At 48.5% G+C, this 12,981-nt stretch overlaps 1 protein-coding gene across 1 annotated transcript; it reads right to left on the bottom strand.

Moving 5' to 3' along the window:
* Positions 1-6,725: 6,725 nt before the first annotated feature.
* On the bottom strand, positions 6,726-9,248 carry LOC146036745 (tumor necrosis factor-like). Its single transcript, XM_083160633.1, has 4 exons — positions 9,064-9,248; positions 8,544-8,589; positions 7,831-7,887; positions 6,726-7,502 (listed from the first exon to the last, which is right to left on the bottom strand). The coding sequence occupies exons 1-4, from the start codon at positions 9,226-9,228 to the stop codon at positions 7,105-7,107; spliced, it is 666 nt and encodes a 221-aa protein (XP_083016759.1). The 5' UTR covers positions 9,229-9,248; the 3' UTR covers positions 6,726-7,104.
* Between the last annotated feature and the right edge of the window lie 3,733 nt (positions 9,249-12,981).

Raw genomic sequence — 12,981 nt, 5'->3', positions numbered from 1 at the left:
AGGACAACCACAGGCTGCTCCCCCTGTCTTACCCAGGGCTGGTGCAGGCCCGGTCAGTGCCCCAGGCCATCCCTTCCCCCCTCCGTTCCCCTCCTCTCCGACCCGGTCCAGGGAGGGTAGGTGTATGCGGCCACTCCATGTCAGGAAGGGGGGAGGTGCGGGCCGTGGAGTTTGCGGTGATCAACCTCCTGGCAGTGCGGCAGTGGTAGCGCTGTGGATAGCCCTCACCCCCATGGCGGCACTGGGTGGGCAGCAAGGAAACGGGACATGGGTGGTTAGGGGGTGATCGCCTCTGAACCGGCCTGGACAGGGGGGGGGGCTGGCAACGCTCACCTGACTCCAGGGGGGTCCATGCAACAAAGTGCCACCCTCCATTCTCGACGCCAGACAGTGGACACATGGCAGGCAGCAGTCAAGTCCGTGGAACGCACAGCCTGTGTTCGACACAGGCTACTTCCTGCTAGCCCCCTACATGCAGTCCACAACCCCATTACCCCACCCTCTGTACCGGCCTCCTGCACTAGACATGTCTTCAGTGCAGGAGGCCGGCGGCCATTTTTCTGTAGACTTTAGACTCTGACTTCTGAGTAAAACTCAGAAGACAGCGGGCGGGCGGTATACAGCAGGGCAGGGATGCCGTTCGCGGTGTGTGGCTCCGGCGCCCTGTGAACTTTTTGTGCCCGGAGCTCACGCTCCGCCGGCTCGGCCCTAGCTATGCCTCTGGTGCCAGATTAAGGTCTAAATGGGCCTGGAGCTGAAAATTATCAAAGGCTTATTATGCGCAATAATAGGGGTTGTGGGCAGCACTTAATAATGTTGGGGCGTGACCAGTGTTCTGGTTGGGTGGTCTGATCATGGGTGTGTCTCTATTTGTGTAAATACTTTCAAATAATTATAAACAAATATTTGTTTGCTATCTTGAAATATCTGAACCTTTTAATGGTCTGAACCAACCACTAATACCGAGTGGAAAAAGAGACTTTTAATAAACGTTTGAAAATTTATGGACTTTACTTTATTTACTTTTAGAAAGTATAAGGATTACTTGAAGGCTTTTTTGACCTAATCCGTAAGGTCACCTTAAAGGGCGCCATCTTACAATTGTTTCCAACATATATATATATATATATAGTTGCGTAGCTATGGAGGGTGCAGGGGGTCCAACTGCTATGGGGCCCAGGCCTTTGGGGAGCCCGAGGGCTAAGCAGGCATCCCCTGCACCCATTCGACCTTTCTTAGTAGGTATCCGCAGTGCCGCCGTCCTGACTCGTGTCCCTCCAGTTTCTTCCCCTGCCATCACCACGCGCTGTACCTCCATTTCTCCCCTCCGCCAGCAGCACCTTTGGTTTGGCCTGAAGGGGAGGAGCTGGTGTGGCTAATCCAGCCTCTGCTCTCTCCCCTGTCTCCCTGATGCTGCCGGGGCTCAACGTCACTACCTGGTGACCAGCCCCGGCGCGAAAATGATGCTGGCGCTAGCAGAGACCCCGTGGTGCCAGATATGAGGGGACACCACTGAAGAGATATGCTGCCGCTGAGGGGACGCCAAAGAGGACTTCCGCTGCCGAGGAGGGGAAGCTACTTAGGAGATCCGCTGCTGCTGCTGTTGTCCCGGTGCCAATGTAGAGGTAACAAGCTCTATCTCTCTCTTTCTCTCTCTATCATTCTCTCCCCCTCCCCCCTCCATTGCTCTGCCCCTATTCTTTCTCCTTCCCACCTCTTTCCCCATCTATCTCTTTCCTCCATGTCCCCCCCCCCCCCATTCTGTCACTCTACCTGTCACTCTGTCTATCCCTCCCTCCATAATTCTCTCTAACTCCTGGTCATACCTTCCCTTTCTCTCCAGGAATAAGCCAAAATTCACACAGACTGAGCCAAAATTCACACAATAGCACACGGATTGAGTCAAAATTCATGTTATGCCACACAGATTAAGGCAAAATTAAATTGTACCACATGGATTGAACCAAAATACACACTATACCAAACGGATTGTATTCAGAGCACTGCAGGTCCCGGCTATTTGGGGATATAGTTCCAGGATTATGCAGGGACATTCCCGGGCTGACCCCTTTTACACCAACCTAGTCCCTGCATTTTCTGGTGCGAAGGGGAGAGAACCCCCCCCTCCCCCACCCCCTTTAACCGGCTATATCGTTTAACCTGCTATATCTTAAACCAACTGACTCATTTACATGTGATTTTGGTCCCATGAAACTGGTCCGTTTGGTTCCAGAGTAATCTGCCCTCAAAGAACATGAGCAGCCATGAAATTACATTTCAGAAATAAAAAAATCAGTTTATCCGCAATATCTCTGGAACCAATTAATCCATATGAACCAGCCTGGTATCAGATTGAAGGCCCAGCGATTTGAGTTCAAATGAGCTTCTGTGATGCCAGGAGGGGGAACTGGCAGCCGTTGGAACTGGGTGAGGGTCGGAATTAGTGGGTGTTATCCTATAGGGCAAATGTTCCAGCTTTGCCCGGCGTTATCTCCGGTTCCCGGGGGCTAGCGATGCAGGGCTGGGCTCATTGGAAAGCCCCAGTCTTCATCTATAAAATGGGCCTATTTGGAGAGTGGGCCTGGAGCTGCAGCTCCATCATGTCCATTGTTAATCCGGCCCTGAAGGCTGCATATTGGTTTATCTAGAGTGCAGGTTGCCAAGCCAGCCATTTTCCTTCCAAATACCCCAGATATTAAAAAACTGTTCTGGTTTTTGGCACAATGCTGTTTTCCACGTAACCACCTTAATGTCCCGACCTGTCACATATCCTAGGAAGTCCAATCTGCCCCATCTCCATTGCCGCTGCACAGTTTAATTACACGTGTTGTGTTTTTTAGTAGAGAACATGAAATTTCTTTAAGCTCAATGTGTCCTTGCTTGACCATGTTTCCTGAGGAGACCATGGAGAGGACAATGACTGTGAGATCCCAATACTGTTTTGGTTTTTGTTGTCCTGATTTTTGAAACATTTGGCATTGGTGCTTTCATGTCAGACGCCTTTTCATTCAGGGTCAATACGCTTCGAGCCTCCTCCGTGTGCAGACAACGGAGAATTCAGATGGGTGGGAGCCTTTGATTTTTTGGAATTTAAATGAGAGAGGAATTTGCTCCACCAAATCTGTGGAATAAAACCCCAACCAAACATAAAAAGTAAAAATGAGATATAAAAACTGTCATTAGCAAATGACTAAATAAATTCATAGTGAACAAATACATAAATATTGATGGTTGTGAGAATATAGCCACAGCCATTGATCTCTATCTATAGAGCTTGTCCTGGCCAGCAGGAAGACTGAGGCCAGGTACACTCTACAGGTGGCCAACTGTTGCGAGCGCTTGGCCCGGGTTCCTATCAGCATGGACCAGTGGGGATTAGCCATACACATACGAAAGATGGAGTGATATATCAATCCGGCCTTCATTTACACTGCACAGGGTCATCAGCAATAGCTGTCCTGCAGCCCTGCCGTCTGAAAGATGTCATTAGTGTGATACCCAGCCAGTGCTGGGAGTGAAGCAAGAATGGTACACCAGGCCGTCTCATCACAAACAGTCTGGACAGGGTTATCACGGCAATCTCATTTAATTCCAATTAAACACAATTCTGACCCTAACTCTCTCTAACTACCGTCCTATCTCCCAGCTCCAATGCCTCTCCATGCCTCTGGAGAGACTTGTCTACTCTCGCCTCACACAATTTCTTAACTCTCACACCCTATTAGACCCACTTTAGTCAGGCTTTCACTCTCAACACTCCACTGAGACAGCACTGACTAAAGTGGTGAATGATCTGGTAACTGCTAAGTCTAAAGGCCATTACTCACTACTTATTATTCTAGATCTTTCTGATGCATTTGACAATGCGGATCACACTCTTCTTTTACAAACTCTATTCTCCCTAGGTCTTAATGATACAGCCCTTTCCTGGATCTCATCCTACCTATCTGATCGCTCTTTCAGTGTTCACTTCTATGACTCTACCTCCTCTTCACTACCTCTATCAGTCGGAGTTCTGCAAGGCTCAGTCTTAGGTCGACTGCTTTTCTCAATCTATACTTCCTCTCTTGGCAAACGAATCATCATCATATTTTGGATTTCAGTATCACTTATATGCGGGTGATACTCAAATCTATCTATCATCCCCAGAGTTGTCCCCAGAGGTTTTGGGCCGAGTCTCTGAATGTCTCTCTGCCATCTCATCTTGGATGCCAACTCAAACTCAATATATCCAAAACGGAATTACTTATATTCCCACCAGCCAAGAACAGTTACCATTCTGATATCTACCCCTCAAGCTCGTTGCTTAGGGGTCATCCTCGACTCTGAGCTGTCCTTTCTTCGCCACATTCAATCTGTCTCCAAATCATGTTACATGCATCTAAAAAACATATCCAAAATACGACCGTATCTCACACAAGACACTACTAAATCTCTTATCCATGCACTCATTATATCCCGCAGTGATTATTGCACTAGTCTCCTAACTGGTCTTCCCAAGAACAGACTCTCACCACTGCAATCCATTCTAAATGCTGCTGCTAGGCTGATCCTTGTAAGACGCTCATCGTCTGCTGATCCGGTCTGCAGTTGGTTGCCTGTATCTTCCCCTATTCAATATAAAACACTTCTACTAGCATATAAAGCTATTAACCATACTGCACCATATACTTATATCTCCTTACTTATCACAAAATATCTCCCATCTCGACCACTCCGCTCTGCACAAGATCTGCGTCTCTCTTCTGCACGGATCACCAGTTCCCATTCACTATTACAGGACTTTCATTGGGCTGCTCCCATCCTATGGAATGCCCTTCCACGCACATTAAGACTCTCCACTAGCCTCCAAACTTTCAAGCGTTCCCGGAAAACTCATCTCTTCAGGCAAGCCTATCATATTTATATACAGCACACATAACCCTCCGAGGCACTATGGGGCTATATGTCCTGGACACTTAGGGCTTAATTCAGACTTGATAGCAAGGCACATTTATTTGCAGATGGACAAAAACTTGCTGCACTGCAGGTGGGGCAGATGTAACATGGGCACTGAGAGTTAGATTTGGGTAAGTTATATTGTTTCTGTGCAGGGTAAATACTGTCTGCTTTATGTTTACACTGCAATTCAGTCTCAGTTTGAACACTCCCCATCCAAATCTAACTCTGCACATGTTAAATCTACCCCACCTGCGATTATGTCTGAATTAAGCCCTTAGAGGTCAACAAGGACAGTACGGATTGTAATGGGACAGTACAGATGGTGTAATAGTTAGCATTACTACCTCACAGCACTGCAGTGTGGGGTTTGATTCCTACTACGGTCCTGTGTGGAGTTTGTATATTCTCCCCATTCTGAGAACTCCAGTTTCCTCCCAGGATTCACAAAATGTACTTGTGGTTTAACTGGCTCCCAACAAAAATTACCCCTAGCGTGTAAGTTTGTGCGTGTACATGGGCTGACGACATGGGCCATATGGTTCTTATCATGTGAATATCACAGAACAGCAAAAAAAAAAAAAATACATATAAATATCTCATTTATTTATTTATTGTACTTGTATGCTAAAATACATACAGGGTGGAGACAATTCCCATCCGCACTGTGGTTAACCCCTAAAGGGGTTAAAACATACAAAGGAAGAAATTAGTATAACATTTAAAAAATATAAATACAGAGTTAACAACAACACCAAGTAACGAAGAGACCGTAAAATCGGCCCCTGCTACAATCTGGTATTTTACAACTCAAGATAGTGTTACATGATAACAGTGAAAACAAGCATTGCTCAGCAATGTAGTACTGATATTTGTCCTTTGCTCAGTAATTATGTCTCTATATTAAAAAACCTTGAGAGAAAATAAATTTCCCTGCTAGCTTCAAAGGGTGGCTACAGGTGTAAAGGGTGTAACTAGATATTTGTAGGCCCCATAGCAAAAAGTGTAAGGGCCCTTATGGTAAAAAAAATGTATATAACACAAGTAACACAGGGTTGCCGACCCTCCCGGAATTTCCGTGAGTCTCCCGAAAATCGGGTACCCCCTCCCGGCCCCCGGAAGGGTGGGCAACCCTCCCGGATTCAGGGGGGACCCCCGCTGACCCCCGGATTGCGGCATTAAAATGCCGCAATCCTCGGGTCTCAGAGGAGGGGGCGGAGCTAAAACGGCAAAATCGCGTCATTTTAGCCCCGCCCCCTCCACGGAGATCAATGAATTCGCTGCTTTAACAACATGGGGGCGCGGGCTTAGTGATGTCACTCGTAAACCCCGCCCCCTGAGCGGCTGCTGAAACTCTCCTCTCCGGGCTTCTCCCGGAGAGGAGAATCTTAAAGTCGGCAACCCTGAAGTAACATTGACAGGGAAGGTGGGCCCCTTTTTAGATCTGGGCCCCATAGCAGCTGCACTGCCTGCACCTATGCTAGTTACGCCCTTGAGTTCACACCCAATTATAGACACGACACAAGGTGCCAACACATTAATTGCAAGTTTCTACTGTGAAACAACAGTACAGTTTGCAGGAGGCCTCCAAAAACCAGTAGCCCAGCAGCTCTTGTGTAACAACTACAACTCCCATCACGCCGTGCGGTTTACTGGGATCTGTATTGACACAATTGCGGCAGAGCAACAAGATTCAGAAGACCTGCAGCATTTAACCATTTAGCAAGATTTACTAGTGAGGAGTACATACACTGTATGCATACAAATATCTCATTTGGCCCCAAGAACACTAATACACAACCATAAAAATTACATAAATAAAATAAATAAATAGTTATTAAATAAACATTTGCAAAACTGAGTCTTGCGACGAAGAGAGAAACATTGAAATGCGTTGTTTTAAAGCTCAAGTGATAGAAGGACTCAGCCGGTTTCTCCCGCCACAATATAATGTCGATGGTCCAATAGACTGCAGTGTTCTGACAGGTTCTACCAGCGATGTCCCATAGCTTCTTCTCAGGAGGTCCTCATGTCCATAGTGACCTAGTGGTTGTCAAACAGGGCACTTTGCGCCCGTATTAATGCTGGAGATTTGAATATGACTCCAGATGACAATCTCCTGGGAGTATCACCCAATCTGGTGAATGTCCAATAGGGTCCATCTGGTTAAATTGCAAGAATACCAAAGTAGACATTGTTGGAGTTGATATATTGGACGTTTGTAGTTTCGGTGGAAAGAATATCTCCTTCCTCAAGATTGAAAAGTCCACCTTGGTAGATAGGTTCGGTCCAGGAGGAGTCCGACGGGATCTCGCAAACCGTTTTGGTTGATGTGAGGATGGGCGCCTCAATTTTGTCATAACCTTTTCGACTGACCGAGTGGGTCAGGTCTTTGTCTTTCATGTCCAAGCAGTTCATCCCTGTGAACACCACCTGGGTGTAAACAAAGTAGAGGCCGTCTTTTGGAATGATCATTTTGTTATCCTCGAGAACGATATCCGTATCCTTGAAGAAATTCAACATGGCAGATTGCTGCCAGATTATTTCGCCTCCTGTTACTACCCCTGCAAAGATCAAGGAATACATACATGTTAGGTACAGGTTACCCCAACAGGGAACATGCAGAGATAAGAGCTGCTCATGGTGGTTCAACGATAAGGGCCCATTTATCAACGAGTGGTAAAATTCGAGGATGATATATAACTTGAAGCATATGATAAGTGATGCGCCGGCCAATCAGCTCCCTACTGTTATTTTTCAAAAATGTGACAGTCAGGAGCTTATTTGCTGGAGCATCATTTTACATACGCAACAAGTATTATCACTCACTGTGAGTTTTATCCCTCTTTGATAAATGAGCACCAGAATGAGAAGGTCGGAGAAATCACTTACCTCGCATATGGGCAGCTACTCGCTTTCCGGTCATTGCCTGGGTTTGCGGTACAGACTCTGTAGAAATACAAATAAAAAATCACATTAACACATTGGACTTTTGTGCAATCGTATCTGCAGCTTGTAGCTATTATAGCTGGCACTATATATACTCTAAACAGCGAGGAACCGTTACCTACATATACTGTACCTACTATAGGGACTATACTAATACACTAATATACTATATACTATACTCTGAGTGCATCTTTAACAAACCATGCTGCAATACAAGGGCAGTAAATACCTTTATTCAAATTGCATGCAGGGTCAATACTGTCTGCTTTTGTATGCAGCCCAAATGCGGCACACCTTTATTCGTATACTGTACAGTTGCATTGTGGTTGTGCCAAGTTTTGTGCATAGCTACTTTTGTTTGCTTTGTTCAGAATCAGTATTTATGAGGTACATTTACTAAAATGGGAGTTCTGTTGAAGATTAGCACCTTCTAAAAGATAATAGAGGGCCAGATGCACTAGGCTTCAAAAGTGATAAAATGGAGATAAACAACCAGCCAATCAGCTCCTGCCTGACATTTTTCAAACATGGTTTGTGACATGGCAGGCAGGAGCTGATTGGCTGGTTGTTTAACACTCTATTTTATCACTTTTGAAGCTTGTTTACATCTCTCCACTCCCTGGGTAACAAAGATTTCAGCGTGGAACCAAACTTACCTAAATAACTCTTGATGTGAAGGACTTCCGGCATCTGAAATTCCTCCTATAACAAACATAGAGAAAACCAGTCAGTGACAAAGTGGTGTGCGGTGATTCAGGCACAGAACTAATCTCACGGATCATTCTTATCTCCTTCATGTATTATACTGGTAGGTACAGCAGGAAGTACTTCCTTATATTAGCTTGGTAACCCGGTATTACGAGGATTAGTCCTCCGCCTATGTTGGAAAGTACAGCGCTGCTCGCGTTTAGGCAAGTTGTAGTGCTGCAGCTGCTGTAGAACTACAAGTACCAGCATTACTTGTAGACTTTTCTGGACCTCTGGTGGACAGCAAGACTGGAATCCCCCTCCCATGTCTCCTAAAGTTTTATTATAAATTGGTTGCAACTATTATAGCACCCAGACGTGTGCTAACAGCGCAGGTACAATGCAGATCTATATAATTATTATTATTAGTAATACAAATGGATAATTATCAGCAGGAGTTTAGTCTGGAGGCATTAGGGAGACACTCACCTTATTTGTAGTGGGGATGATCTGAAAGTGGAGAAGAGTCAGGATGATAGTGGCTCCCAGCAAGATGATGAAGGAACAGATGCTCAGCCAATGGTACCAGGGTGTCCGACTCCTCTGCACGTGCTGCAGCAGAGGTTCCTCAGTGCGTACCTGTGTCAGCTCCATCTTACTGTGTTTTGTTTTGACTTTTTCCCTTGTATGAATTGTACTATTCCCTTTATATTGTCCTGGGGCTGGTTGTGCTGCTTTTGGAGGTGGATTCTGCTTTTTAACTGCATCTGTCACCTGCAGCAATATAAAGCCCATACCCTCCAACATTTGAAGGGCACAAATCGGTACACCCCCCCCAGAAAGGGGCGTGGCTACATGCAAAGGGGTGTGTCCACTGGGAAAGGGGGCGTGTCATCCCTTTCCGATCGTGAGCATTATAATATATATTATTATTATCTGGCAAGTATAAACAAGGGTGGGGGAGCCAGATATCTACAATGGCTGAGTCCTATCTACCTACAGCCCCAGACCTCAAAGTAGTATAACAGCCCACCAAACGTTACAGGAGGCAGAGGAGGGAGCCAGGCACACAGAAAATATAAACTGCGGTGATCCCCCATGGCCAGAACACAGGCAGAGCCTGCACACTCACCGCTCAGGAGGCTGCGGGGGACACTTCATCAATACACAGCTGGTGGTCGCGACACAATGCTGGATATACTGTAGAAGACACAGCCGGAGTGATTTAGGGGCAGATGCAGGCCACTTATACTAAGCCATCATGTCAGACCCTGCACAAAACAGGTGGAACACGATGGCTGTATATTTTACTGTGACTCACAGAGCGCAGCTAGTGTTATAATTTAGACTAGCGCCTACACCTACTTGCTGCAGACTCATGAGACAGTGGAGGATCAGGCTGTGTTGCAGGCAGAGGGGGTCCGAGTCCTGAGAGATACAACCTCATGCGTGCCCCGGCTGACCACCGCACGGCGCACCCTGTCTGGCCTCACATGACCTCATTCGCGCCCTCAGTCTGCTCATGGGAACGGAACTTGGGAGGGGAGAGCCGGCGCAGGGCAGCAGCAAGCACAGGAACTTTGACAGCCAGGACTCAGGAGCGGAGATGGAATGATTTTTCACAGTGACAGTGAGTTACAAAAAAAAAAACCGGTACATTCGGTACAAAGTGATTTTGCCGGTACAGACTGTTAAAAAACGGTACTGTACCGGCAAAATCGGTACAGTTGGAGGGTATGAAAGCCCGGGCTCCAGAATTTCCCCAGTGACATCAGGCTCTGGCTCCTCCCACTGCATTGGTGGAAAATGAAATAACCGTTTTGAAAGAGAAACTCTTCAGGAAAAGCAACGTCGCTGCAATCCTGGAACACAAAGAGACTTCTGCTTTATTTTCTGCATTTTTTTTTTTTTACTGGTTTTATTTTTAGACACGAGCGGGTCTATGGTGTAACCCGGGTTGTACTTGCTAATTAATGCAAATGATGACTGTCCGTAGAGTTCCTAAAATAGCCTTGAAAATATTAATTTGTGTCTGGGCCATGGGAAACTAATTGGTTAATGATTCATCTGTGTTCAAGCAGGGATATCTGATTGTGCACAGTTGTTGCACGTTTCTCTTTATTCCCTGGTCACAAACATTTTTTAAAGCGTTAAGGATTAACCCCCCCCCCAAAGCATAATAATAATAATTTGCTAGATACGCTCTATAACCGAGTGTATCTAGCACAGTGCCAGACAGCGGTGTAGCTAGGTGCCACAGTGCCCGGAGCAAGGGCATGCTTTGCCCCCCCCCCCCCGCCACCCTATTACATTATTATATATGCACCCCCAGGCTTCTCACCCTGTATAATAATAATAATACCAACATGACCCCACAGGCTGCTCCCTCTGTATAGCAACAGGACACCACAGGCTGCTTCCCCTGTATAATAACGGCACCCCACAGGCTGCTCCCCCTGAATAATAACAGGACCCCACAGGCTGCTCCCCCTGTATTATAACAGGACCCCACAGGCTGCTCCCCTGTATATTAACAGGACCCCACAGGCTGCTCCCCCTGTCTATCAACAGGACCCCACTGGTTGCTTCCCCTGCCTATCAACAGGTCACCACAGGCTGCGCCCCCTGTCTTACCCAGGGCTGGTGCAGCCAGGTCAGCGCCCCAGGCCATCCCTTCCCCCCTCCGTTCCCCTCCTCTCCGACCCGATCCAGGGAGGGTAGGTGGATGCGGCCACTCCATGGCAGGGGGGGGGAGGTGCGGGCCGTGGAGTTTGCCGTGATCAACCTCCTGGCAGCATGGCAGTGGTAGCGCTGTGGACAGCCCTCACCCCCATGGCGGCACTGGGTGGGCAGCGAGGAAACGGGACATGGGTGGTTAGGGGGTGATCGCCTCTGAACCGGCCTGGACAGGGGGGGGGGCGGGGGGGCTGGCAACGCTCACCTGACTCCAGAGGGATCCATGCAACAAAGTGCTACCCTCCATTCTCGACGCCAGACAGTGGACACGTGGCAGGCAGCAGTCAATTCCGTGGAACGCACAGCCTGTGTTCGACACAGGCTACTTCCTGCTAGCCCCCTACATCCAGTCCACAACCCCACTACCCCACCCTCTGTACCGGCCTCCTGCACTAGACATGTGTGGTGCCCCAACACTTCCCTGCAATCCAGGGGTTAACGCCCGGGACGCTAGGGGTTAAGACTGCCCCCAGCGCTTCGCGCCCAACGTGTGATGGGCGAAGAGGAGAGACTGGAGAGCGGGAAGGAGAGGCTGACCGGAGAGGAAGCGCGGTGTGGAGGAACAGGGTGACCCCCGCCGACCTCCACGTGAGAGACGGCGTCGGAGGATTCGCCGCAGCCCTAGTGACAGGGCACCGGAGCCGCAGCACACGGCAGTGTGACCCCCGCCGACCCCTGGAAGGAAGGAGCGGAGACGGGGGCAGTGACGCGTCTTCCTACAGCCGCGGCGCAGAGAAACTGGACGCTGCAGCGCTGTGCCACCGGAGAGAGGACCAAAAGAAGAGAGCCGGGGAAGCCACGGAGTGGGGCAACGCTGCGGCTGCAGCGCCCCCACTAGTGAGCCCGGTGAAGCGGATGAGGCCAAGCGGGTATCCCGACAGCGAGGAGAGCCAGAGCGTGACGGGCAGGAGCCTGCAGCAGTGACCAGCCGTCAGGTATCAATCCCCTGCCCTCCATCACACGCTGCCTTCCCCCAGCCACTGGTGCTCGCATAGCACTCTCCCAGCCCAGGACAAAAAGGGACTTATCCCCCAGCCACCCAGCAGCCGGGGTCTCACCCGGGTTTGGCACCAGATGAATAACCCCCATTAGGGATGTAGGACAAGGGAGCGAGGGCACCTAATTGGGTGTACCCCACAGTGCAGGGCACATCCTTCCCTATATAGGACTCCACGTGTAGCAGAGACCTCACTGTTGATTGGAGGACAGCGCCACCTGGTGGCCGGACACAGAATATACCACCCTGGGTACTCAGCGTAACCCTTTCAAGGCCTGGCCCAGCAACCCTGTGGCACACAAAAGGAGATATAGAGACCCCTCATGATACGGAATATCTCCCCAGGATTGACATTCCTCGTTCCCCCCTGTGCACAGGTAGTCAGAGACTAAGTTATAGTTAAGGTGACGTCACCTCAGGTTCTTTGGTTGAGAGGGTATCCTGGTGCACCAGTCATCTGATTACTGCTTACCGTTATAACTATTATTGTGGTATATCATGCATGGTTTAACGTGTGAATATGTCAAAAGTAACCTTCCGTGTTAATGGTGTTAATGGTGCCGTGCCGACTATTTGATCCAGTAGTAACCTCAAAGCGGGGGTGTTTGGCCCCAGACCCCGTCACGGTACCTTGAACACGTGGAGTCTGTAGGCCCTAGTGGGCACCTGTGTAT

The sequence above is a fragment of the Crinia signifera genome, chromosome 9 (assembly GCF_055691185.1).
Source record: "Crinia signifera chromosome 9, ASM5569118v1, whole genome shotgun sequence".
Taxonomy (NCBI): domain Eukaryota; kingdom Metazoa; phylum Chordata; class Amphibia; order Anura; family Myobatrachidae; genus Crinia; species Crinia signifera.
Note: the sequence above shows the minus strand (reverse complement) of the source record. Positions and strands in the feature narration are given on the sequence as shown.

Excerpts from the sequence above, each read along its gene's own strand:
- LOC146036745 (XM_083160633.1), bottom strand. The coding sequence starts at position 9,228 with ATGGAGCTGACACAGGTACGCACTGAGGAACCTCTGCTGCAGCACGTG. Across the intron at positions 8,590-9,063 it reads TCATCCCCACTACAAATAAG|GAGGAATTTCAGATGCCGGA; the intron begins GTGAGTGTCTCC and ends TGTTTGTTATAG. Across the intron at positions 7,503-7,830 it reads AGTAGCTGCCCATATGCGAG|GGGTAGTAACAGGAGGCGAA; the intron begins GTAAGTGATTTC and ends TGATCTTTGCAG.